Source organism: Dysidea avara, chromosome 8, assembly GCF_963678975.1.
Source record: "Dysidea avara chromosome 8, odDysAvar1.4, whole genome shotgun sequence".
Lineage (NCBI taxonomy): Eukaryota > Metazoa > Porifera > Demospongiae > Dictyoceratida > Dysideidae > Dysidea > Dysidea avara.
In genome coordinates, this window is record NC_089279.1 from 22,767,671 (window position 1) to 22,793,870 (window position 26,200).

Below are 26,200 nucleotides of genomic sequence, written 5' to 3' on the forward strand. Positions count from 1 at the left end.
TAACATTGTACAATCATAATAAATTAAAAATACAACCTTGATAGAATACATTTATCTACTTAGAATACATTTGCACTAGTTATACACAGAATAAAATTATATATGTTCAGTGCTGGTCACTGTAAAGTGCTAATAATAATAATAATAATGTTATCACAGTGTTGTTAGTCTTCCGGAATTAAATTAATTACCTAGAATATGATTACAATAAAATTACCTACTTAAAAGAAGAAAAATTACAATTATTAATTACATAATTATAATACAAAAATACAGGTATTACGTCGTCGTGTAGTCTCCTGGAATTAAACTAATTACTTAAAATAAAACTATAATTAATTACTTATACACTGCATATGCACAAATACACATCTTTGGAACCATGTCTACCAATTCAGCTACTCCTTTTAACCTCTCTCAATGCAGCTGTTAGAGAATTTATGATATCGGCATGCCCAGTTCCTGGCTCTGACTCACGAAGACAAATAAGAAACTTATCAAAAAATTCATCACCTTTTTTGGGTAGTTCAGAAATAAGGTACATAGCTTTATCAACATCAGGGATACTTGGGATCGTCATAATTTGACTGTCCCGGAGTGTCAGCATTCCATTTTGCAATAGGTATGGTATAACATTTGGAATATTCAGGTTTTTCACTATGATTGGGGCACACATTTGAAAAGCACGCACTTTTATCGATGTTGTGGGAAGAAGACTACCACTAGCTTCTGAATTTGAATATGACCTGTACAATATACACAAGATAATAAATTACTAAGTTCAGTAAAACACTCACTTAGAAAGTAGTTTGAATAAAATAGTTTACATGTATAAGTACCATATTATGAACATATAGCAATATAATATTATGTTGACCTAAAATGAACAGCTTTGATCAACAGCAACTGCTGGTTACCAGAACAAGATGATTATGGTATATACAATTATACGATGATTGCTATAACCAGTCCGATTTACTACATATTTGTGCTTCTTTGGTGAAAATTCATATCTTAGCATTTTCAGCATGCTGTGGTTTGCCATTGACTTGCACTATATGCATAAAATCATCTCCAGCTATCTACAGGTGTATAGCATACTGTATACAAACACTTTTGTACTTTTCCTGCCATTTTTGATAGCAAATACTCTTGTAGGAGTGAAGGGTGGGGGGCAAACAATAAATAACAATGAGGAAGACTATATGGAAAGTCAAAGGTCTGCGCATGACTTCACAAGGTTCACAAAAGACTTGGAAGTGCAATGTTATAATACAAATGTACAGAGATTTTTGTGCCCATTTCATCAAAAAGCCTCCAGATTGTCACTATAGAGGTCATCACAGTTTCATACAAAATTATATAGGCCAGCAAAGAACCCTGAAAAATTGAGATGGGGGAAACAGGTTACAAAAGCAGCAGTGCATAAATAATTGACATTGTTTAATATTTTGTGTTGTGAAATTACCATTGCTGATTTTACTTATGCCTAGTGACATATAATAAGCTTGTTAATTGCATACACCAACTCAAAACAATATGTAAATCTTTTTTTCTGCAGCACAAACCTGTTCAGTCTTTCCAGTGTGAGTGGTAATGGTGGACTCTGTATTAAATCACCATGTGAAGTAGCTTTAGAATGCATAGAAGGTGTATGTTTATACATGTCTCGCTTTTCATATAGAGGAGTTTCATTTTTAGGCTGGAAAGCTGGAAGGAGAGGAGCATCTGATATACTCAATGCTGAGGTAGATTGTGCATTGCCAAAGTAGTTCTCATAAGACTGAGCACATGAACTGGTAGATGTTTTGTAACAATAACTGTTTGAATATTTTAGTGCAGTGGTGCTAGTAGATCTGTCATCTTCTCTGCTACTATTGCTACTGCTTCCTCTGTACTTTGTTTCCTTGGATTTGAAATGCTTGTAGGTTCCCTTTGGATATAATGGAGCCCTACTGCTTGACAAAAAGCTGTCATTGCAAGGGTCAGACAAACTGCTGTTTTCAGAATAGTAACCACTTGAATACTGTGAGTCTGCTGAGGCTTGTGATGACATTGATGAATTACACCCTGTGTACTGGGAGTCAGGAACACTAGTAAAGGTGTACTCAAATGATGGTGGTTGTATTCTCATGTTTGAAAGTGTTACTGTTGGAAGGTCTATGTTGTGATCTTCATTGGGTGCTGGGAATGACGCACTGGTTTTACTCTCAGTAAAATAACTTGTGCTTGTTGCAGAATCACATGAAATCTGAGATGTTGCTCCAGGTTGAGTGACACTTTTAGGACCAAAGAAAAGATATCTGCAGAAGAATTGTACATGCCAATCACACATTCATCTGACACCTTATAACATAACTTACTCCTGGAGTGATTTTCGCATTGCCATGGCCTGTGATTTTGGATGTTGCATCCATAGTAATAATCCTGGACCTCTGCTATACCTCCTTTCTGTCTCTAAGAAAACCAGTGATTCAATACAACCAGATCGTTTTATCATTCCTCGATCCAAAGAGAGCAACCGTTCCCCATACAAGTCACATATGTTGAATGTGGCATCACTGTTGCAAATTGTAATAGCACGCAGCCCAGGCAAAGTGGCATTACTTTTAGAAATTCCTTCCTTGAGTATGTGTACCACCCATATGAAATCTATATAAGATATAGATTCAATAACAACATTTCACAAAAGGTTAACTGTAATCTGTCACATTCACATAATTACTTCAACACCGATACTTTAAAGAGACACAATGTCAAATTTTAATCATGCATTGTTTCACTGCCAGTGGAATCATGATGCTCCCATAATAATATTATACAATAAAACTCTCTGAATTAAGAACACAGTAGAAAAATCTCCATTTTGGTCCCAACAGGTCTAAACCCACACATGCTTACCACTGAAAGAGAAAAACCTCTTTATTGCAACAAAATATGGGCCAAAATATCTGGTTACAAAGTATTTGTTATAGAGAGGTTCCACTGTATGCATTTTGATGGCAAGTACACAAGAAAAAGCAGAGTCTAAGCTTGTACATTAATACAGTAGTTTGCCAGTTCAATACATTTTAAACTGCACACAGTGTGGCAAGACAATTAAACAAATGCCCCATATATAGTGCTACAATGGTATATAACACTCTAATCATCCACCTGATTGTGATACAAGAACATAAGTTGTTGTGTTGAAGTATTTACAAACAGCTATCCTTTCATAGCAGTAAAACATTGTTGACTACTTCACTATGATTTAATAATCATACATCATATACTTATATACACAAGTACACAGAAAAATTTGGAATTTTCAACTATAGTAGGGACTACAGCACATTGATAAAAGTACTGAAACAAGCTTAAGGTGGAGTAGTGCACGATATTTTAAACCACAGTAAACAATAAGAAGTGTTATATCCCTACTGTGCATTTCCATTATGGTATCTTGAGCACAGTAGGGATATAACACTTCTTATTGTTTTACTGTGATTTAAAATTGTGCACTACTCAAGCTTGTTTCAGTACTTTTTATCAATGTACTATGTACGGTCTCTACTCTAGTTGAAAATTCCAAATTTTTCTAAGTACTTGTTTGTTAACTTTTTTGTAAATGATTATTATAACTGGTGAACCCATGCATACCGCTTCTGAAATGGCACCGAGCGCCCCAGCTATTGTATATCAATTATAATCTGAAAAGTGAAGTATCCATTACGCTTCATTGTCAGCTATGTTCAACCTGTTATACAGCATTTCGGATCAAGAACTGTTTGAAAAGCATCTCTGCAATCCATACATACTGAAAAAAAGAAATCGTGCCGCGCACCCCAGTTATATCAATTATCGTCTGAAAAGTGAAGTATCCATTATGCTTCATTGTTGGCTATGTTCAACCCATTACACAGCAGGACGAATCAAGAACTAATTCAAAAAGCACCTTGCAATCAAAATAGCCACTATAAAAATATGGATGACTTCTGTTACAAAGGAAAGCCATCATGTGCTACCGCCAAATTGACACTTTTTGCTGTCAGCAAAGATGAATGGGACACAAAGGAGGACACTGTTAAGTCCATGAAGAATGCATTGTATGTACTGCGGTATGCCAAAAGGCACCTTTCGGGATGAAGCAGCATCAAACAGTGAACAAATCAAGCCCATAGCCTTAGCCATTATCGAATTACGCTTGTATGAAGGCATCAGTCACTGACAGTTACTCAGTCAGTCAGTAGAAAATTCCATTAAATAAATATTTTTTAAATTCCATAGAAACTTGTTGATAGTGTTTCGGGTCGATCTGAAGGTTTGTTTGGGCTTAGTTTTACCTAACCAATACTGCCTCATTGTCGTCAGGGAAAATTGAGGCTGGTTTTTGGGTGATGTTATTTCATGGGCTATGCCTATCCTATACAGTACTTGTATGATAGAGGGTGCTAAACACACATTTTCATCTTACATTGAATGCTGGCACTGCATGGCAGAATTTAATTTTACCATAACCTGGCAAACGCAGCAGTGAAATAATAATATTACAAAGAGTAAATATAGTATCACCTCTACTTTTACGTGTTATACCTAACTTGCATATCCTATTGCAAAACTTTCTACGGGTTTGAGGCATCCATAAATACCATCCTTATACAGTAAGGTAGTGGTTACCTGACAAATTCCAGATACTTTTAAAATGCAGTTATGAACACATTTGAAGAACTACACTACACAACATCGTAAATCATGCAGCTATTCCTCTATCTACATGCTCATTTGTAAGGTCATCAGATGTTGAATAACAATGCAATAGAACTGATTGTTCAAGCATGCAAAAATACTTTAGGCACCACTTAACACAAAGCTTATTGCAGATAAATTTCTGGTTTAGCCAGCGTAAGCAAGGTGCAATGAATACAACTCAGGCTGAAACACATGCAGCTGTGTAGTTTAGAAGTGTTTTTGGCTGCCACGAAAGGACCTAAAACTGTAAAATCAACAGACAGCAATAAAGTTTATTTCTCAACATATACAGCCCTGCTACAAATATCACTCACTTATGTTAATGATATCATTCACTTATGCTAATACACAGGTCTCCCTTACTAGTATAGTATTACAAGAAAAAACACACAGAAAACTGACACAGAAAGTTGTAGTAACACTGTAGCGTACTATACTACAACAAAATTATATATGTTGTCAAAGTTTTGTGCAAAGAACCCAAATCCCTATGAACAAAGGTCCTAAACTACTCTATTTACTTTAGTGGATGTCCTCTTGAACAATATTTACAAAACAGCACCATGTTACAAGGCCTTGAGCCTTAGCACACACAACTGGCCATTGCATAAAATACTAGTCACATGATGTAATAAATATATTTTTATAGAGGGATGTATGTCTTAGTTTGAAATGGCTTCAAAACCACTACATACTTCCTAACAACCACACCTTTAAAACATCAACCTTAATCACACACCTAACTGAGCCATATACACCTGTAGGTGCAAAAAGGATAACGCTAAATTATCACTGTTCATACATTTCTCTATGGGGAGAACCCAAGGGAACCATACTCACAACCCACAGCAGAAGGCCACTCCTCACACTACTAGGGATGGCTGCTGGAGCTTAACCCAATGAGAGTGTCCACCACAAATGGAACTGTGCTTGCGCATGCATACACACATGCACACTACTGTGTCTTTCTCAACAAAATATGTTTGTACCAACAATGGAAATTATACTTGTCCAACAATAAAACAGTATGTAAGTGTTTACCTCACTATTAGCCAGTAAAGCAAGTTTTGCATCGCATCTAATTCAAATAAGTTTTTAAATGTTAATTTTAAAATGAAGTAGGGATCCATGTGATAAAAATAGTAAACCAAGAGATGAATGATGGTATTACAGCACAGCTTGGTAGGAAATTCCAACTTTGGCATTGAACAAAATAATTGTTATAGCTAATGTGCCAAAGTAGGGACTTTCCCACTGAGCTATGCTGTATTACCATCATTCATCTCTTGTTTCACTACATAGATCACCACTTCATATTTTTAAAATACTAGTTTGTTTAGTTTTTTGTTGTAGCACAGCTAGCTACAGCATAACTTGTGACTGTTCTTAGACTATTAGAATATCTGTTGTATTATAGTGACTATTGTATTAGAGTATCTTGAGTCAGCCAAGAGGTGTGCACTAGACCAATAAGGGGTGAGGTCATCTTGTTTACTGTTAAGTAAATAGATAAAGATTGTTAAGAGGTGTGGTCTCTGTACTTTATTACTAGTAGTCAACCTAGATCTTTATTTGATTGGTGCAATCATGAACCTATCGTGAACATGATCCCAATCACAAAGTTACAGATATCTCAGTAGTTAGTATATCTCTTATAATAGCACCACTTTTGAAATCCAGCTCTGAAATAATTCCGTGGCATCTAAATATGCTGCTGAAAAAAAGTGTTGATACAGAAAATTAATTCCTCGATATGGTTTCATTAGATGAAGAAGAAGACAAGCAGCCTGACTGAAGATAAAAAAAAAGACAAGGTGCAGTGGGATTATACTCATTGGAACCCCAAAAGACACATCCCACTAGTAGGATATGCAACATGAAAAATCGATATCCTCCAATCAACTACCTAACTATTGTCATGCATTAGGCTAAGTGTTACTTGAATAACACCAGCGTGGCCACCAAAGTTTGTCACTTCTGGTACAGCTGTAGAAAGTGATACAAATGTCTTAAAATCATGTGATTTTTTATTGCAGTGGTTCGTAGGGTTATTCATATGCTACGATATTCACTCTCAACAGTTTTCAAGTAGTCTATCATCAACTCAAAGTATCGGTGGTTTGCTTCTAGTGGTGAGTTTCTGGTGGCAGCATGATCTGTGGCGACAAACAAAATGTTTCTTCCTCTGGAGCACAGGACAAGCAGAGCAGCAACTGTGCCATGGGTTAGCAATGACCAGTACTAGGTAAAGTACCTGCATGTGGAGCTTGTTAACCATCTGGCTGAGCCATCTATATGCTGAAATTTGGCAAAAACAATGCGATTTCTGCAAACAAATACCAGAATGGTTGCAGTGGATATACGTATATGAATCTTTTAAACACCTAACAATATGTGTTTACACCTAAGCATATGCAAGGCAATATTATGTGTTTACTTGGCTATCTCGCCTAGTAAACACATAGAACAATCCAATGCATAAAATAAACACTCACATGATTGAAATTTAAATCACAGAAATACCCATGAAATCACTTTCATTTCTGAAAAATGAACCTTGCAATGTGCTCCTTTGTAAATGTTAGTGTTGATTGTCCACTCAGGCATGGTCTGGGCCAGTGCAGGTGTGTTTTCTACTGTGATAGCATCATAGGGAGAGTCGTAGACTGCTGCATGGGCTAATTGAGATGCTGAATCTAATGCATACAGACGATACAGTACAAACTTGTTTCAAGTGATGTTAAGGTCATTGGAATAGATTATGGTTGTATTTTCCTGATATTTTCTGTGGTTTGAATTTTGATCACGTGAGTGCCTATTTCATACATTGGATTGCTCTATGCGTTCACTGGACAAGATAGTTGTATAGTTACTGTAGGTGTTTATAAGCATATCAGCCATTCCGGTATTTGTTTGCAAAGGTCACATTGTTTTGGCCAAATTTCAGCATATAAATGGTTCAGCCAGATGGCTAAAAAGTTTCAATCATAACCATACTCCACATGCCAGTGCTTTACCTAGTACTGGTCATTGCTGACCCATGGCACAATTGCTGCTCTGCTTGTCCTGTGCTCCAGAGGAAGAAACATTTTGTCATCGCCAAAAAGCCACACAGATGATTGTGCTGCCACCAATAAAACCAAACCACCAATAGTTGTAGTTGATGATAGACTACTCGAACAATGTTGAGAATGAATGTTGTGGCATATGAATAACCCTACAAACCACTGCAATGAAAAGTCACGTGATTTAAGACATTTGTATCCAGAAGAAAGTGACAAACTTGGCTGCTACGCCTGACAATAGTTGGAGGATATCAATTTTTCGCATAGCGGACCCTACCACTGGTGAATTTGTTATTGTGGCATATAATGGTGACCGTGCACTGCTTCGTTTGGCCTCTAGTCTTGCAAGTGTGGTCAGGCAGTGAGGCAGGCAGGTAGGCAGGCGAGATGAAAATTCGAGTTTTGATGATTTAAAAAAAAATTCTGTATCCAGCCACCTGTACATGTTTTATCATATTTAATGCTATATATTATTATGGACTGTACTATTCTGTAAAGGTGACTTTTGTCATGTAAGATGTCTGTAGGTTAATTTTCAAAGGCAGAATTTTGGGTGACATGTAAAATTTTTGGGGTGATCCCTACTTAAACGGTACTATCATACTGTTTGATATCTTTGTTTCATTACTGTAGCCTAAAAGGTATGAATGTTACAACCATACATTTACTGTACAATGAGGCAGACATGAACAATGTTATCATCTGCTTTATATACTCATACGTATGAATGAACTAAAATTATGCTATAGTGAGTTTGTTAATTCATGACAAACAATTTGAGCTAAATTGCAACTCCGTAGACCAACATACAAACTATGGCCTTAATATTTAGCACCTGTAGTCTAATTTTAGTACAGTTTATGAACAATGCTCTTCCTACACTCCAGTGCTATGTTTACTTCCAAAACTACTTTCATACCACAATTAGTTGAAATTTTGTGATGGAAATATTACAGAGGCAACAAAAAGAAACTGGGAAATGGTGTAAACGATGTGGGTTATTGGCTGAGACAGTCGCATAACGTAATGATACAATATAATGTACCTGCATTAAACATCCTGGGGTCTTTATACTGCTCAATTGACTGCTGCAACAGAAAGTCCTCTTGTGGCACCTCTGGAATTGCATAATATGGTATGGTGTGGAGAAATTTACAGTAGTCACACCAAACTATAGAAGAAACTGAGACTGAAGAATCTGCATAGAATGAAAGCTGATCTTCATCCTGGGTGACCATTTCTATAGTGACAATTCCAACTCTTCCCTTCATGTGATCATAGTAGACTTGCTTTACATTTGTAAACAGAATCTCCTGCATCACAGATTTGTCATCAGCTATGGACATCAAATCATAATGGAGTTTTAACTTTGCTGGTTCATTTTCACTGACTCCACTAAAGCCTTGTAGATATCTTTTCTTCCATTCCTGTAATATAACGTATATTAGTATATAGTGTACAAAAGATCCACTAATTTAAAAGGCCGGAACACAATGCAATGCCGCTATTAATTTTGCTGATTTTATTTACATGTACTTCATCATATATTTTCAGGGGGTCATTGCCATTATCCACTATCTATTCTTTTACATTAGAGCACAAAGAACAATTTGAGTAAGGATCACACTGCAGAAATAAAAAAGGAGGCCACCTTAGCTTAACATAATTCATGACAGGTGAACACATACGTATACCACATCCAAAGACAAAAAAAGGCACAAAATAATAATTTCCATCCCAATGCACATGCACCTTTATAATTATTGTCAATTATATGGGCAAGCAGCATATCAGCATGTCACTATTTTGCAAGCAGCGTTACCATTTTACTTTGTTTTCAGCTATATACATACATATGTTCTGCCTGTTATACAGCAGTACATACAAACAAGAGTAAATAATAGTCCACAGTGCTAATTGTCCTGTATGACCACATTTTACCTATATTCATTTATAAGAAGCTAGCCTAGTGAGTTTTGACAGAAGCCCTTGTTACTCCTTCTTTTAAATGAATATAGCTAAAATGTGGTCATACAGAGACAATTAGTACTATGGAGGGCTCATTTTTGATGGGCTAATACTGAGTTAGATACTCTCTTCTCCATCATGTACTCTTAATATAAAAAACAGTACAAAAAAGACTCAGCCACTGTCATAAATCCACTCCCGAGGCATGGTTTATAGTTCCTGTTTTATGATAGTCAGCAATATATTGATGTGCTACACTACGAATTGACACTACTGCACTACTAAAGGGAAAAAACAGAACACAAAGGAGCTCAAGCGTGAGTACATAATCTATGCATTGTAGATGGTGTGGGTGGTCAAAAGGCATGTTTCAAGCCAAAGTGACATCGAATAATATGGACATCAATCCTTTAGTCATTAGTGAGTTACGCTTATAAAGGCAACAGTCAGGCAGACATACAGTCGCTTTGAAGTGGTCGAGACCAGTAAGAGAATATTGACGGACATCTTCAATCAGTTGGGGGTTCCATTAAAGCCCTCAACTCAATGCTGGGGCCCTGCAATGTGTTTATCTTTCCTAGGGATTGACAGTTTCCTGCAAGTTCTTCTTCCTAAAAGAAACTTGTGAAACTGAAACATGCACTGTCAAGTGCTGTCGTCATGCTAAGTGAGATAAAAGCAGTTTAACCGCTGATCAATATAGACTCTGAATGGCCTACTGCAACATGCCACTAAACCAGGCAGACCCTTTTCTCCATCTCTGCAAAGTATGAGAAGCTCCCGATACATACTTATTTGTAGACAGGTGGAAATGAAGTGTTCATAGCATGGAATCTGCATAAAGTTTTTATATTTAGGGTGTGAGTTTAGCATAAATTCTTGATTGTGGGTTTAGTTTTATCTGATAGGCTAGTATTTTATTAAGCATTTTATTGCATGGTTAAACAACTAGGTATTACTAGGATTCTGGAAAATCAATCCAAATTGTACATTAGAAGTTTCGAGATAAACAGTTTTAAAGAATTCAAATCGGTATAACTTGCCAAGGAGAGCAACCACATGTATGAAATTTATACAAAAGATGCATCAGTCAAATACCATTCAGACCACTTTCAGTACTTGTAGCTGCTTGTAGAGTTTCCCACAAAATAAGGTAGAAAATCTGAGCAGTTGGATGAGCAAAGTAGTATCATGAGTGCTCACAAAGGGGTGGAAGGTGTGGAGTGGGCAAGAGAAAGACTTCAAAATGAAAGCAAACCACAACTGAAGTCCAGATACAAGATTATAGGGCAGTAATGGCTTCTAGTGATTTATTTATTTATTTATTTTTATTATTACTTTATGGCAAGTATGCCAAGGGTCTGCAAGCAACTGGTGCTTGCAGCCTAAAACACAATACATTATAATTACTTTAACTAATTATAACTTAGCTACAGTGTTTGAAAGTTTGATGGTGGCGAGAGATCGTGACATTTGCTGCACGGACATAGATAATGGTATAGGTACAGTGATTGTCATCGTCAAAATGAGTTACAAAATGATTCCACATAAATTTCTTTAGTTTAGCCTTGATGGTTGCAATTGATAAATTGGTATTGATTACAGGAAGAGCATTCCACAAACGAGGAAGACGGTGGAAATAAGAGTTTCTATTTAAGTTTGTACTATGGAGACGATGTTTGAGTTTATTATGTGTAGAGGATCTGGTGTGACCCTGAGTAAATGTAATGTACCTATTAATGTCAAAGTTTCTTGTGGGTGACTTAAGTGACTTGATCGCAAACAAAACATCCTGAATCTCGAGGATATACATGAATGGTAGAAGATGAAGTTCTAATAACCTGGATTTGTAGCTGATATTATAATTATTCAAGATGTGTTTGGTTGCTCGACGTTGAATACGCTCAAAACATAAGATGTCCTTGATTAGGTAAGGTCGCCATAACTGAGAGCAATAGGTAAGATGAGGATGAACTAAAGTAATATACAGATGTAGCTTGACTGATGGGTAGTGATTGGAACAAAAAGTACGTCGTATCAGAGCCAACGATTTATATGCTTTAGATATTATAGAGTTGTAGTGATTTGACCACTTCAGGTCACTGGAGACAATCACTCCCAGGTCTTTTTGAGTCTCCTGACAATTGATTTCTGTGTTGGAAATAAGGTATCTGGTATTGGACGTTGATTTGAAGGGAACATGTACACACTTGGTAAAGTTGATAGTTAGATTGGAAAGGAATGTTTGGTGAATAATAGAGTCAACATCTTGCTGGAGCTTGATGCGGTCCTCATCACACGAGATGGTCATAAAACATTTCGTGTCATCAGCAAACTTCAATACTTGACTAACTTCTATACTGGAAGAGATATTGTTCATATAAACTAGAAATAACAGGGGACCTAAAATACTTCCCTGGGGGACGCCAGATATAACTGGTAGTACACTGTCAGATAAGGTATTGTTGATAGATACCTGCTGTACTCGGTCAGTGATGTAACATTTAAACCACGACCACAGGGTACCAGTAATGCCAAAAGACCAGAGGTGATTTAGTAGGATTCCATGTGAAACAGTGTCGAAGGCTTTACGTATATCCAGGTATATAGTATCAATTTGCGTTGGGCTGTTGGTCAAGAAGTCAAAGAATGTTAAAAGCTGTTGTAAGGTGGAAGCTCCTTTTATAAAGCCAAACTGGCAGGGATTAATTTGAGTTACCAGATGATTTACTATTTTATTATACACTAATCGCTCAAGTACCTTTGATGTGCTGGAAAGCAATGAGATGGGTCTGTAGTTCTTTACCGATTGAAACACAGCAAAATCAATACAGAAAATGTTTGGCGATCCACCAGTACACCGCTGATTCTTGCCAAGCCAGGCCCTTCACAAGGCCATAAACTGCTATTCAAGCTCACCACACCACCTAGAAAAGATATCTTTTAAAACCATCCTTGAGTAATGCTGAGGGTAAAAACTAATTGTAGATAGTGTAGCTATCCACTGGTGGTGTCAGTTTGATTTTGTTTGATTTTGTCTGATGTGTGATTTGGATCAGTTTTGTAAAATCTGGTCACAAATAATAATTGTTTTCATAATTGGAGGATCGTTTCTACATGGGACAATTCAACCACATGATAAAATGGCTCTGACATTCATAAGGTAATTAACTTATAAATAGCCTTAAGTACTTACTTTGTACCTAATGAACTTAGTTTGGGGTCCTTAATGGAGCTAGATGGTTAGAAATGGTACCACTAAATCCAGCAAAACCCACAATTGTTTGTTTCAAAAAGTACTAAGATAACATACAAATAACGTTTTTTGAGTGCTATACTGTAGCTCATGCTGTTAATCCACAATCAATCTTTAGATACCTGTGCATAATGGGGTTATGTACATTTGTCTTTTAACCTATCCAGGCATTCTCTGAAATCAACAGATTTCTTTGACAAAACTTTGTTACTTCCTTCACTCTAATATATGACACTTTACGGAATCAATTGTGGGTTTTAATTTTGTGAATGATGTACATCATACAGTTGAACCAAACTTAAGCTGGGGACTTAGACATTAAGATCATAGTTCATTGCTTTTTGAATGAATTAGGTCACAGATTGTTGTTGTGATTGAGACACCTGGAGGCATACTGTATTGCACAAAAATTTAAGGGGAAATTTTTTAGGAATTTGATGGTTTGCATTGCAATTCATCAAAACATTCCCTTTCAAAATTTTGCCTTTAATGTGCAAAATTAAAACATTTCACCACAGTTTTACTTGTCAAAATGTTCGATCATTTCATTTGTCAAATTTTGCACATCAAATAATGCACTATACGGCATAATGATTAAATGAATTTAGCCATGGTTGCAGTGCTTAAATGAATATAGCCATTAATATTGGGAACATATTTAGACTTTAGTTTATTATGGCTAGTAAAGTAAGTACTTTAGTACATATAAAACATTTTATGAGCTATCATTTCAGCTTTCTGTGCTGGATTACGTACCCATGATTGAAGTTTTCTGCTTGCTCATGTTAATATACTTACATTTGTCCTCAGTAACACCTTTCTGTTATTCTTATGTATGTTATTCACAATTAAAATTCGCATGGCCCAATATCACAAAGCATGCCTGCAGTTTCCCACACTTGCAGGTGAATCACCCAAGTGGATTTTTAGTTGTAACATGGGCACTTGCGATTTGCCTGATATATGTATACACACTCACGCTCATGCCATATTACAACTATTACATAGACGACAGGCATTTGTTTCTATAATTCACTTGTGAACCAACTGAAAAATCTTGCTGCTCCATTGCAGCAGCCACTGTGGACATCCTTGTGACAAATCATAGTTGTAGTAAGCCTTGTTCTACAAATTAAGACTGATGCATGACCTTACATTTAGATATGTATGTAGCAATCCCTGGCCTTAATTTAGAACCCAGCATACTATTTAAGTCCAGCTTTAATATGGATATATACAGCACTAAAATTCCTCAGTGTTATGGTAGAGCTTATTACAATAAAGACTGGTTCCAAATAGAGTGGTCTCAAAGAACCCAGGAGTGTTCAGTCATTATTAAGGAACTGTTAACAGCAGCTACGCTTTAGGATAAAGAGTGATTGAGGAAACTACTTTAAATTTGCTCCACAGTGGCCAGTTTGGCAGTGGTGCATGTGGTCCACAGTAAAGAGCCTCACCTGATGCATCCCATAAGACTTTTAGTTTTTTTGATGTTTCCTATCATTTCTGGTTTCCTGTTGCTTATAATTCCTTGTCCCATAATAATTCAAGTCTATCACAGATGCCTCCAATCCATCTCTGTTTATTTGTGATTCCTCCTTAACTACATGATGAGCTTTTTGTCGAGAATAGAGCATATGTAGACATTGATGTCTTGGATCAAGACAAGCAGTCAAAAGTACTTTGTCACTACTTTTAGCTCCTTATACCCATATAAGACTTGCTAGGTAGCACAGCACCAATATCTATTATTTTGTGAGAGTCCTTCTAGCTGTCTAGTTCAGAAGCTAAAGTCTTATGTGGCTTTCCTAGGCCATGCAGCAAGGGCTAGTGCACTCTTCAATATTAAGTATGAGGGAACTACATGTATTTAGGCATGAGGCAGCTTTAAATATATTGTGTTTCAGCTCATATAGAACAACATGCCAAGTCTATGCCAAATCATTGCAAGTTTTGAATGGAAAAGAAGGTACGCAAGTATAGGTAAGACATGCAGCACTAGGATTCTTTATTGGATAAACGAACCCAAAGGAATGATATAATAATCTGCCAAGAGCCAAGGTGATTATTACACCATTCCTGAGGATGTTTACCCACTGAAGAATCCTAGCAATGCATGTCTTAGTTATAGACAATGGCCCCTGTAACTGCAAGTTTGGTAGTAACCCATAAAGTTTGTTCGTCAAAATTTGTGTACAGGTCTCTTACTATAATAAAAACCCTACATGTTTTTGTGAATATTCGAATGCCATTGTTTAAGCTCAGACTCTCATAGTACCTGATATTCTTTGCGATCTGAGAAGAATTTCCATATCAGTGACATTCCTTAGTGATTAGATACATTGTTTGTACAGACCCTTTTAAGCTTATTCACATGTCTTGTACTTAGTTAACTACATTCATGTGTTTTTGTGTAACCTACTTTCCCTCTTTTGGTTTTGTAATTAATTTCCTTTGTACATGTTTTTCATGTATGTTTTGTATTGTTAAATTACCTTTTGTTCTGTATCTGTGGTTTTATGGTTTAATGTGTGTGTATAAATACTGTGTGCTAGTTGTACTTGTTCAGTTGTATGTCTTAAAGGTATTAAAGTTAGGCCCCTATTTGGTGATCATTAGTTTCTCATCCATTGCCCACATCCGTTTTAGGCTACCGCATGGTAAGCCATTATTTACTTGTGCATGCTCAGAAGAACACGTGATACCAAACTGTCATAATTTGTATTGACACGATGACGTTTTTAATTAACACTACAGTTCGCTAGGAGTACTGCAGTGGATTCTATTTTCGACTGTTTTTCAAGTCAACTGAAATCTTGCTAGCTCGATAGAGCACGATTGCAACTGCGTAAAAACCAATGTTTATTTGTGGGAGGAAAGATGGAGAATTTGGACAAGGTCTGTACATCGGTGTATTAATATTATAATGGCCTAATGGTAATGCCCTCCCGCCCGCATCATAATAATTAGAAAGACTGGATGAGAAACTAATAATCACCAAATAGGGGCCTTATTGTCAAGTTATGACATACTGGTGACAAAGATAAACCATGGAGAGATTGGAGTTCTACTTTACTGCCAGTGAAGTAAAGGAAGCTGACAAACAGAAAGTTGTTCTTTTCAGTACCTGTGGTGCTGCTACTACGAGCTCATCAAGAACTTTCTGGCTCCTACTAAACCTGTTAACACTCTACCTTCAAGGACATTGTGAAACTGTTCACTAAACATTACCAGCCTAAACTTTCCAGAGCTGTGTGACGTTACTTATTTAATTCCCATGTTCACAAGCAGGGTGAGTCCGTTGCTACCTACATAGCTTAGCTTAAATGTTTGTCTGAACATTGCGAGTTTGCAGGTACCTGTAAGATATGCTTTGTGATCGCCTGGTACGCATGTGACATCAATGATAGCTGTATTGAATTCTGTTTGCTGGCTGAACCAGACCTTAACTACAAGAAGATGTATGAACTTGCTCTGGCCTTAGAAGCAGCTGATAAGCGTACTCAAGATTTGCATGCCAAACCAACTTTGTGAAACCTCCTAGTAAAGACAAAATCTCTAAACCTGTTGTTTGCCACAGATGTGGAGGCCCTCACAAAGCTCCGTAGTGCACCTTCTAGAAGGCCAAGTGCCACAATTGTGGGAAAGTAGGTCATATCACTAAGGTGTGTCATTCTAAGGCCAAACCACTAAAATCCACAGCAGCTAAAGCTCCTCAACAGCAGCATTCACTTCAGTTAGATGGACTGTCTTCAGATTTGAGTATGGCATTCACACTGTCACTGTTGGCCATTCTGACCCAACTGTTGTCAGCATTGAAATCAACAAATCAAAGCTACAAATGGAGATAAACGCAGGAGCATTCAGATGTATTATTGGTGAGGACACTTTCAAGCAATTATGGCTTGAAGAACAGTGACCAGCCATAACTCCAGCCAAGATGAAGTTAAGAACTTACACTGGTGAGCTGATTTACTGTTTTGGCTGTGACTCTCAATAACTGTTAATTAGTGGAAAGTGCTTGAGTTGTTAACCTGATTGGTCGTGACTGGCTTAACAACTGAAACTTGGCTGGACTATACTATCCACAGTGTACAAGCTGAGAATACTCCTCGAGCAGTATTCAACAGTGTTCAATGATGAGACTGGAAAATTCCAAGGAGTTAAGGCCAAGATTGTTGTTGATCCAGCTGTACCACCTAAGTTTTGCAGAGCCTGTACAGTCCCACATGCTTTAAAGCCTAAAGTGGAGATAGAACTGAAATGAGTACTAGTACAGCAGACTGCCATCATTAAGCCAATTGAACAATCTGATTGGGCAGCCCAATTGTGCCAGTTGTCAAGAAAGATATTTCTGTGAGAATTTGTAGTGACTATCACCTGAAAGTCAACCATTCAGCAAAGCCTAACACTTACCAACTCAAATTGATGACATTTTGCTTCACTGTCTGGTGGTAAAACATTTAGTAAATTAGATTTTGCTAATGCTTATCAAAAGATTCCCTTGGAGCAAGCATTTGGTAACAACACTCCTAAAGGTTTATAACAGTTTTCCAGTGGTATTTCCACAGCTCCTTCAATCTTCCAGTGTACAATGGAGAATGTAATGTTTTACAGGGCGTCTCAAATACCTACATTTATTTGAATGATCTGCTGGTGACAGGTGAAGAAAGCCACCTAGCTAATCTGGAAAGCTATTTTGTCTAAGTTGTAGACTGCAGGCCTTCATTTGAAATGCAGCAATTGTAACTTCATGATGCCATCTGTCAAGTACCTGGGTCACCAGATATCAACCAAAGGAATACAGCCTACTGAAAACAAAGTTAGAGCCATAAAAGACACTCTTGTACCTACTGATGTGACACAACTATGGTCAATTGTGGGGTTAGTGAACTATTAATGGTAAATTTTTGCCAAACTCATCATCAGTGTTAGCTTCCTTGAATACTTTACTACAGAAAGGTTCCAAACAGAAATGGGGAGCTCAACAAGAGACAGCCTTTTTTACAGTCAAATCCCAGCCAACTTCTGAGTGTTTGTTAACTTACTTCAATCCCAGAAGCCACTTATCTTAGCCTGCGATACCTCTCCCTACAGACCGGAATTGGCGTTGTGCTTTCCGGCACACAGACTAGATGATGGCAGTGAATGACCAATAACACTTTTGCATCCAGATCCTAATCTCCAGCAGAAAAAGGGTATGCTCAATTAGACAAAGAAGCTCTAGCTCTTGTTTTTGTTGTAAAAAGTTTCACGTGTACTTGTACAGTCATTCTTTCGGGTAGTGCTAAAAGCCGGAATGAAATGGAACGGAACGGAACCAATTGGGATGCGCGCCGAGTAGAAAAATTGTTGTAGACGGATTTTGCATTGTTTTCGACTGCCACACAGTGACTAGAATTGTGCTAGAGTTCATTTCCTTCTACTTATATACAAGCTAGAAATCGCGCTCTCGAAGTTTCTATTTAAAGCCCGCCACGTAGCATGTTGTGGTCTTACCAATCCATCAAATTCTGATGTAGAATTGTTTCCTTATCATTCTAAAAGGTAAACTACTGTACTATTTTCATGTTATAGTCGTGTCCAATTCTTTAGTAACAGCTAGGATGGTTTTCTGAAGTCTGCCAGCATGGGTAATAATTTTACAAGAGTTAACCACAGTGTATGTTAGTGGCTGTGAATCATATGCTTACAGTGCTTGCAAAATAGTGCAGCAGGTTAAATGATAGTTTTTCAGCGTAGGTAATTGCAAAATGCTTTCGTGCAGTGGGAATTAAATAGAAACTTCGAGCGAGCAATTTCTAGCATGCCTACAAGTAGAAGAAAACTAACTTCAGCACAATTCTAGTCACTATGTAATGGTAAAAAACGGTGTACAATCTGCAAAACCGATTTATTAACTTGGCGCGCACCCCGTTCCATTCCATTTCGTTCCGGCTTTTAGCACTACCCCATTCTTTCACAATTTATTCAGACCACAAACCATTACAGTACCTTTTCAATCCTAGTAAAGCTATTTCAGCTATGGCTTCTGCTAGAGTTATTATTATTCCCCAGTTCATACCCTCTTACAAACCAGGATCTCAGATGGTTAATGCAGATGTTCTAAGTAGATTACCTCTGCCAGAGATGCCTGAATCAGTCCGAGAAACTGTCCTTCTAATGCAAAGCTTACAAACATCACCAATAACATTTATCCAGTTGAAACAGTAAGATCCAATCCTTTCCGAGGCATACATACTGCTACTTCAAGCATGGCAGTATTCTAATGATCCTAATCTGAAACCCTATCAAGTGAGACACAATGAACTGACTGTTTGTGATGGATGTGTCACGTGGGGGAGTCATGTTGTTGTTCCACAAGCAGGACACAAGAATGTAATGGAGCAGTTACATGGTGGCCATCCAGGTACATCAAGAATGAAGAGTTTGGCTAGAAGCTTTGTTTGGTGGCCCCAGGTGGATGATGACATTGCTGACAGAGTGAAATCATGTAACCAATGCCAGCTGACATGCCATGCACCACAACCTGCTCCCTTACATCCCTGAGAATGGCCTGATTGCCCTTGAGTTTGACTCCACATTGACTATGCTGGACCCTACCTTGGGAAATGGTTTATGATTGTGGTTGATGCCCACTCCAAGTAGCTGGAAGTCAAGATAGCCGGAGTGCTACTAGTGCCAGTACAGAGAAGGCTGTGCAGACTTTTAAAGAAGCCATGAAGTGAGCAAATCCTTAAGAATATTTGCCAACCCATATTTCTAGATTTCTGTTGTCAGATGGGCAACACATCAAGCATCATGTTGATCACCTGAGAAACACTGACATCACTACCACTGATCATCAAGCTACTGTTCCTGATGTAATTGATGACTTCATTCCCTTCCAACTATACCACTACTACGCAACAAGCCAATATACTAAGTCAACTACACTACTATGTTGATCTACCAGAGTCAGAACTGCCCAGACAGATTGACTTACCCTCCCAAGTGATATGCAGTATCTTAAGTGGGAAGGCTGTACATGTAGTAATCAGTAACATTCCTTTGCGATTAGATGTATTGCTTGTAAAGACCTTCTCAATCTTATTCATATGTTTTTGTAATAAGTTAACTATGTTTATGTGTAACCTGTTTTTCTCTCCTTTGGTTTCATAATTAATTTCATTTCTCATGTATGTTTTGTACTGTTTTAATTACCTTTTGTTCTGTTCCTGTGGTTTTATGGTTTGATGTGTATGTATAAATAGTGCGTGTTAGTTGTACTTGTTCAATTGTGTGCTGCTGCTGCTACTGCTGTCTTAAAGTTATTGTCAAGTTACAACAGTATAAGGGCTGCTTTGACAATACAATGCTCTGGGCAGCTGCAACAACTACGTTCTTTTCTTCTGCCATTCTGGTGAAGTAACTATTGAAAAAGAAGACTATCACAATCATCTTTCTTACAATGACCTGAGAGCTGATCAGAAAGTCCAGGAGCAAAACATATATACTGGGAAGATAGATAATGACCTTTTCCCTGTGTCAGATTTGCTAACTTACCTGTCTAAGAGGAGAGATAGGCCAGGTCCCCTATTTCAGTGGGAGAGTGAGGTGCCTTTTTACCAAAGTCCAAGTTCTAGGAAAGCTGGTTTACCACCTCAATACTTTGCCGGCTAGAGGTTCAGAATTGGGGCAGCTACAACTGCAGCAATGTCAGGTCTGGAAGATTCCATGATTCAAAATGGAAGAGCACTGTGTTCAAACAGTATATGGAAATGGACCCCATTACCTAACTGCTTTGGCCTCAACCATGACAGATTGTCAAGTTTAATTCTCTAGTTGTATATAGTCTGGTTAATTTTAATTCCTAGACTAGTCATTTCCTGTAGTATTGTGTTTATATCTTTGTTACGGAATGCAGGCAGATCGACAATAATCTGCTTGCATTGTGAGTGCCACTGTAGCAGCTAGGTGCTAAGAATTCAGCTGACATGTTCTATTTGATCATGTGATCTGAAATTGTTTCTGCTATGGGTAATACTATCATAGCACCCCAACAAATCATTAACCCATTCCCCTTTTAATGATGCTTATAGTTTATTGATGCCCCTGTCAGTACCGAATTGAAAGGGAGCCATACAATGTTTGCAAACACATTTCTAATCAAAACCACATGGTAGCCATAAAAGTGTAAAGCACAAATAGACTATATATGTAATGTTTTGATGTACATGTACCAATACAACAATATTTAATATTACTTCTAGATCTGTTCAATAATATTACAGACGACTTACAATCAGTTAAATACTAAGCTGTAATGGCAGTTAGATTAAATCTTTGTCTTAGAGATATTCATGCCACATAACTAAAGTGAGCTGACACTCATACAAAGAGCAACCTCCTCATTACCCATATAAGCAGAGCCTAGCCTGGGAAAATGAACTTCAGAGCCAAGAACTAATGACAAATCATCCCAGCATACAGTATATATGATATAGCACATACTGTATGCATATACATTTAAAATATATGATAGGTTGTAGACAGTGCTGAGATTTTAGTAGTGTGTGCTCATTTTACAAGGTGTCAGTTTCTGTGAACTTCCTAGTATAGAAGAGTGACTTTTGTCAATCAAGTTGTCAATGGAATCTCTCCTGAATGATTTTATGACAAATTGAAATGAATTCTTTTCACATTTGCTACCAATTTAAAACTAAGTTAGACTTTGATCAGGTACAAGGTACAGTAATTGCATGGGATAATGAAATTCATGTGTTTACAGATTCCACTCACCTATTCATGCATTAAGTACTTTAGGTAGACTAAGACCTGTAGCTCATAAGCACCGCAAGGTGCATTTAGGAGTTCCTGCTAAGACTTAGCCTCTGTGGGTTTACCTACCTATCTGGCAGGGATAATTTCCCAAGAGATTTGTGGACATGGTTAAGAGATTAATGGAGAAGGGTGTTGGTACCCTTTTGACTGAGATTAAAGCTGTATGTATTAAACTGCTGACATAGATTTATTAAGATTTCAACTTTTTCTTTAATCACTTCACATTTTAAACTCCATCAGGTGATGGTGATTATTCTGATGATAAGGATTTTCAGTTTGATAAGTACTCAGCTACAATACTAATTGAGACCAGCTTTATTTTAGAAGATGTGAAACTCTTTAAGTTGGAAGAAAAGTTTCCCATTATGCACAAACAGTCGAAGTCGTAATTTGGGAAGTGATAATGTTGAAGATGACCAGCAGCTGAAAATTAGGCAAAGTGACAAGATTAGTTACTAGCAAAGACTTGTAGGTTACAGCAGTGGAGATTCATTACTATTTGTTTTCATTAGATTAAGTTACATGTAATACCTACACAATCTCATTAAGTATACTGTAGTCACTGGAATATGAGAAGGTTGAAAGAATATCTATATATTCCTTCCCCCAGGATTATCAAGCTGGACTTGATAATCACTGACACATTGATACCGATTTATTGTATAATAATTACATCATTTTTGAAATCCATTGGTTGCAATAAAAGTTGTAGCTAAAATGCACTTTTCTTCATGACTAATAACAAGCCAAATAATTACGTCATATATTGCAATCATTGTGGGAAAACTGGGCAAGAAAAGGGTGGTATTGATAAACAAACATTACTTCAAAAAATAGTGGCCAAACATAATATTAATGTGACCAGATTTTGGAAAATCAGTCACAGTTTACAACTGGAATATTTATGATTAAACTAAGGCATTAAAAACATTTACTCAGCTTTATAGTAATTAGATCAGTAGTAAGTCCCCTGAATTACAAGAAATGCTAGGAAATATTTTAATAGGAGTATAAGTGCTTTAATGGTGACACATATAAGTGTGGATTTCTATGTATTTTCAAATTTGACATTAAGATTGATTTTCCAAAATCAGGTCACATATGGTCCACAACATGAAAAATCTATACCCTCCAATCAACTATCTAACAATTGCTACAAACAAAATGTTTCAGATTTTTGTAATGAAATACCATGCAGAGTGGGTGATGAATTACTGAAACAGTCTCCAATAGCAAGGATACAAAGCTAAACACTTATCAATATGGCTATCTCACCCAGGAACAATCCAATGCATGAAATAGCCACTCAAATAATAATGATTAAAATTCAAATTGCTACAAATACACCCAAATCCATTAAATCACTTGAAATTAAGTTAAAATGCTTAGATTCCACTTCTTGATGCTCCCAGCAGCCTATGAATTGCTCTATGATGCCATCATAGCATAAGACTCACCTGTGATGGCCCATCCAAATGCTCTACAAAACACTGTAGCAAAAGATCATGTGATTTTAAGACATTCTGCCTGACAAACTTGGCTGCCACACTGATGTTATTCAGCATAACACATGTCAATATTCAGGTAGTTGATTGGAGAATATCGATTTTTGTGTTGAGGACCCTACTGAACATTATAAACCAAATTATAACACTGCAACATGGTAAGATCTCAGGTTACATATCATTTTGATGTAGCTAAGTAGATTTGCTAATGAACCTACTTGTATCACTGTCATGATCCACCTTCCCCACCCCCATGGGTTTTGATATTCATTTCTTGCCTCTTTGGGCTATTGATATCTATTACAGTATATAGTTACTTTTAGACATTAGTCAAATGACAAATAGAATTCCCTCATTAGGAGGTGGGGACTTTATGGGGATTTGACAAGCGACTTTGTCACATTTATTTGTCAAATTCCCTATGGTATAAGTCACCTATTATCGAATGGTACGTATTATCAAACTTAATACACTAAGCGAGCTACACTACAGATAAAGGTCAATAAAGGCTAACTGAATACTTACTGAGCTGTAACAGCAACAATACAATGTTTACAATAGTTTCCTTCAGTACGTGGTTTCTCACTCCAGAGGCTCTAGTGGATACTTGGTGAGATTAATCAAACAAAATTATGATCATTCTAACTATAACTTCTCACCACTACAATGCACACGCTTCTAGTTTGGAGCTTTCAATAGAGAAATCTTTGTTCTTCCTGGATCCCAAGTGTTAAGTAAATCGACCTACAGTAGGAGGCTTTAAGTTATGAGTAAAACAGTAGTACTTATAAAAACCATTGTTTCAGTCAAACCTGAATTGCTCATGAATGGCGCATTCAATTTCCGTTAAATTTCGGTTGCAGATTGACTTGGATATCCCATAGAAACCTCAAAGTGCAGGGTAATTCCAACGTGAGTAATTCATTAAAATGTGCGAACTGTTTGAAAAATGGTCAGTACTGCTGTTTGATAATACATACCAATGGCAAACAATGAGATTTGCAGTTTCACACATAACTTGCAGTGTGCTGGTTTGATTTACATGTACTTGCAACTTGGTATCCAAAGAGACCAAATATCGCTCTATCGAATAGTTCAAACTGGAAGTCTGTATGTTGTCATGGTGAGGGAATATAAGCGCTTGTTGAAATATGTTCGATAAATAGCGACTTATGCTACTTCCCAGGAGTGGGGGATCATAACATCATTGCCAACAAGCACATCATCAACAACCATATATAGAAGCAGCTGTTTGTGTTTGCATGCACTGCTGGTGTACAAGCAGTGCATTTTAAATGCACTGAGATATTATGCATGTCATACTCACATGCTGCCTAGACCTCACTCGTACTGGACCTCCAATAAGTGGTCGACAGGCACTACTGTCAGGGTAACTTGACATAATCACACACTTATTAATTGCAGTTGTCCGAGCAGTTGTCAATCACAGTACCAGGTAGCCTTTAGAATTCTCCAAGCTGTGTAAAGGCACATAAGGAAACAAATTAATGCAGGAGTCTGACATACTAGTAAAGTATTTATCTGTGAGTCGTTAAAGTAATTTTGTTCACTGAATGATGTGTTACCAAACAGCATGGGTAGCAGTGCATGCCAGAACACCAATGAACCATGCCTTAAAGAGTAGGTGATGGTATTATGAGACGGCAGATATTATGGGACACCTTGCTGCAATGTCACGATTTTCTTGTCATTAACACTTGTTTATGTAGTGAACATGCTGTCAAAATATGGGCTATAATACATTCTCCAGTACATTAAAGTTATTGCAAAAATGGGCCTAGCTGAAAAATGAGATGAATATAAAGCTGTGCATATGCATTGCTATACACACATTATCTAAGTTTTTTGGTTATGTGAACACGACAGCAGCCTATGAATGTAAGAAATCTATTAGCTAATTAAATTTCAAATATTTGATTAGTTGGAATTAAGCTCACAAACTTGTGTTGGCAACAAAGAAATTATACAGTAAAGGAGCTTGACTTATACTTTACAATTTAAATATTATCAGTGAGCAATAAATACTGTAAGGAATCATTTTCTTCCTTGTTCGATACAGTAAACTACATTATTAGTGTATGGTGTCTCATAATTGCTGCAAGTGTCCCATAATTGGTTGATTGAGCATGTCTTAATTTTTTAGCATTACTTGCTACAATTAAATTTATACCACCAGTAGATAGAGCCACAGTAATGACTGTAAACTATAGCTAGCTAAATCTCAAGTTTCAATGCTTAGTGGGTGATTTCCTTTTGCTTTTGAGGATTAAATATGTGTGTCTCATAACCCATCCAAGATACACAGCCATAATTGGGTCATTGACTACTGTGTTTTCTTCTGCTCGAATGATTATTATTAAGCCATACCATGCACACATGTATATGTGTGCCTTAATTTGGAAGTCTAAAAAACCGGCTATTGCCATTTGGAACAACATGGATTTAAATTTTCGTGTCTCATAACTGCAACATCTACTCTATGCTCGCAAATTATTTCAGTTACAGTCAGGACTCAGTAAACTATTGTTATAGTGACTTCTATTGAGTGGTTGTGACCAATCCGTAAGCTGCTGCTGGCTAAAAAAACTGCCACGGAATCATTCACGGCGCGGACGGAATGTTCAAACGAAAATGAAATCAACAGTATGTTTTATGTTCAACTCACCGCTTAATTTTCACGTACTCTATTCGACTTCTTTGTCAGTGACCGCTAGTTGACACCCTGGCAAGCTACTAGTCTCAGTTGGCGCCGAGGTTGGCGCTGACCAAAATCTTAAGCCGGTAAGTCACGTGTACTGGCCTAGTTCGGCCATGACTGAATTCCGGCAGAC

General features: G+C 37.2%; 1 protein-coding gene across 1 annotated transcript; it reads right to left on the reverse strand.

Moving 5' to 3' along the window:
* Positions 1-26,200, reverse strand: LOC136263150 (uncharacterized). The gene is made up of 6 exons (XM_066057651.1): positions 26,035-26,200; positions 24,676-24,826; positions 8,842-9,223; positions 2,364-2,652; positions 1,569-2,303; positions 1-746 (listed from the first exon to the last, which is right to left on the reverse strand). The coding sequence occupies exons 2-6, from the start codon at positions 24,748-24,750 to the stop codon at positions 395-397; spliced, it is 1,833 nt and encodes a 610-aa protein (XP_065913723.1). The 5' UTR covers positions 24,751-24,826; positions 26,035-26,200; the 3' UTR covers positions 1-394.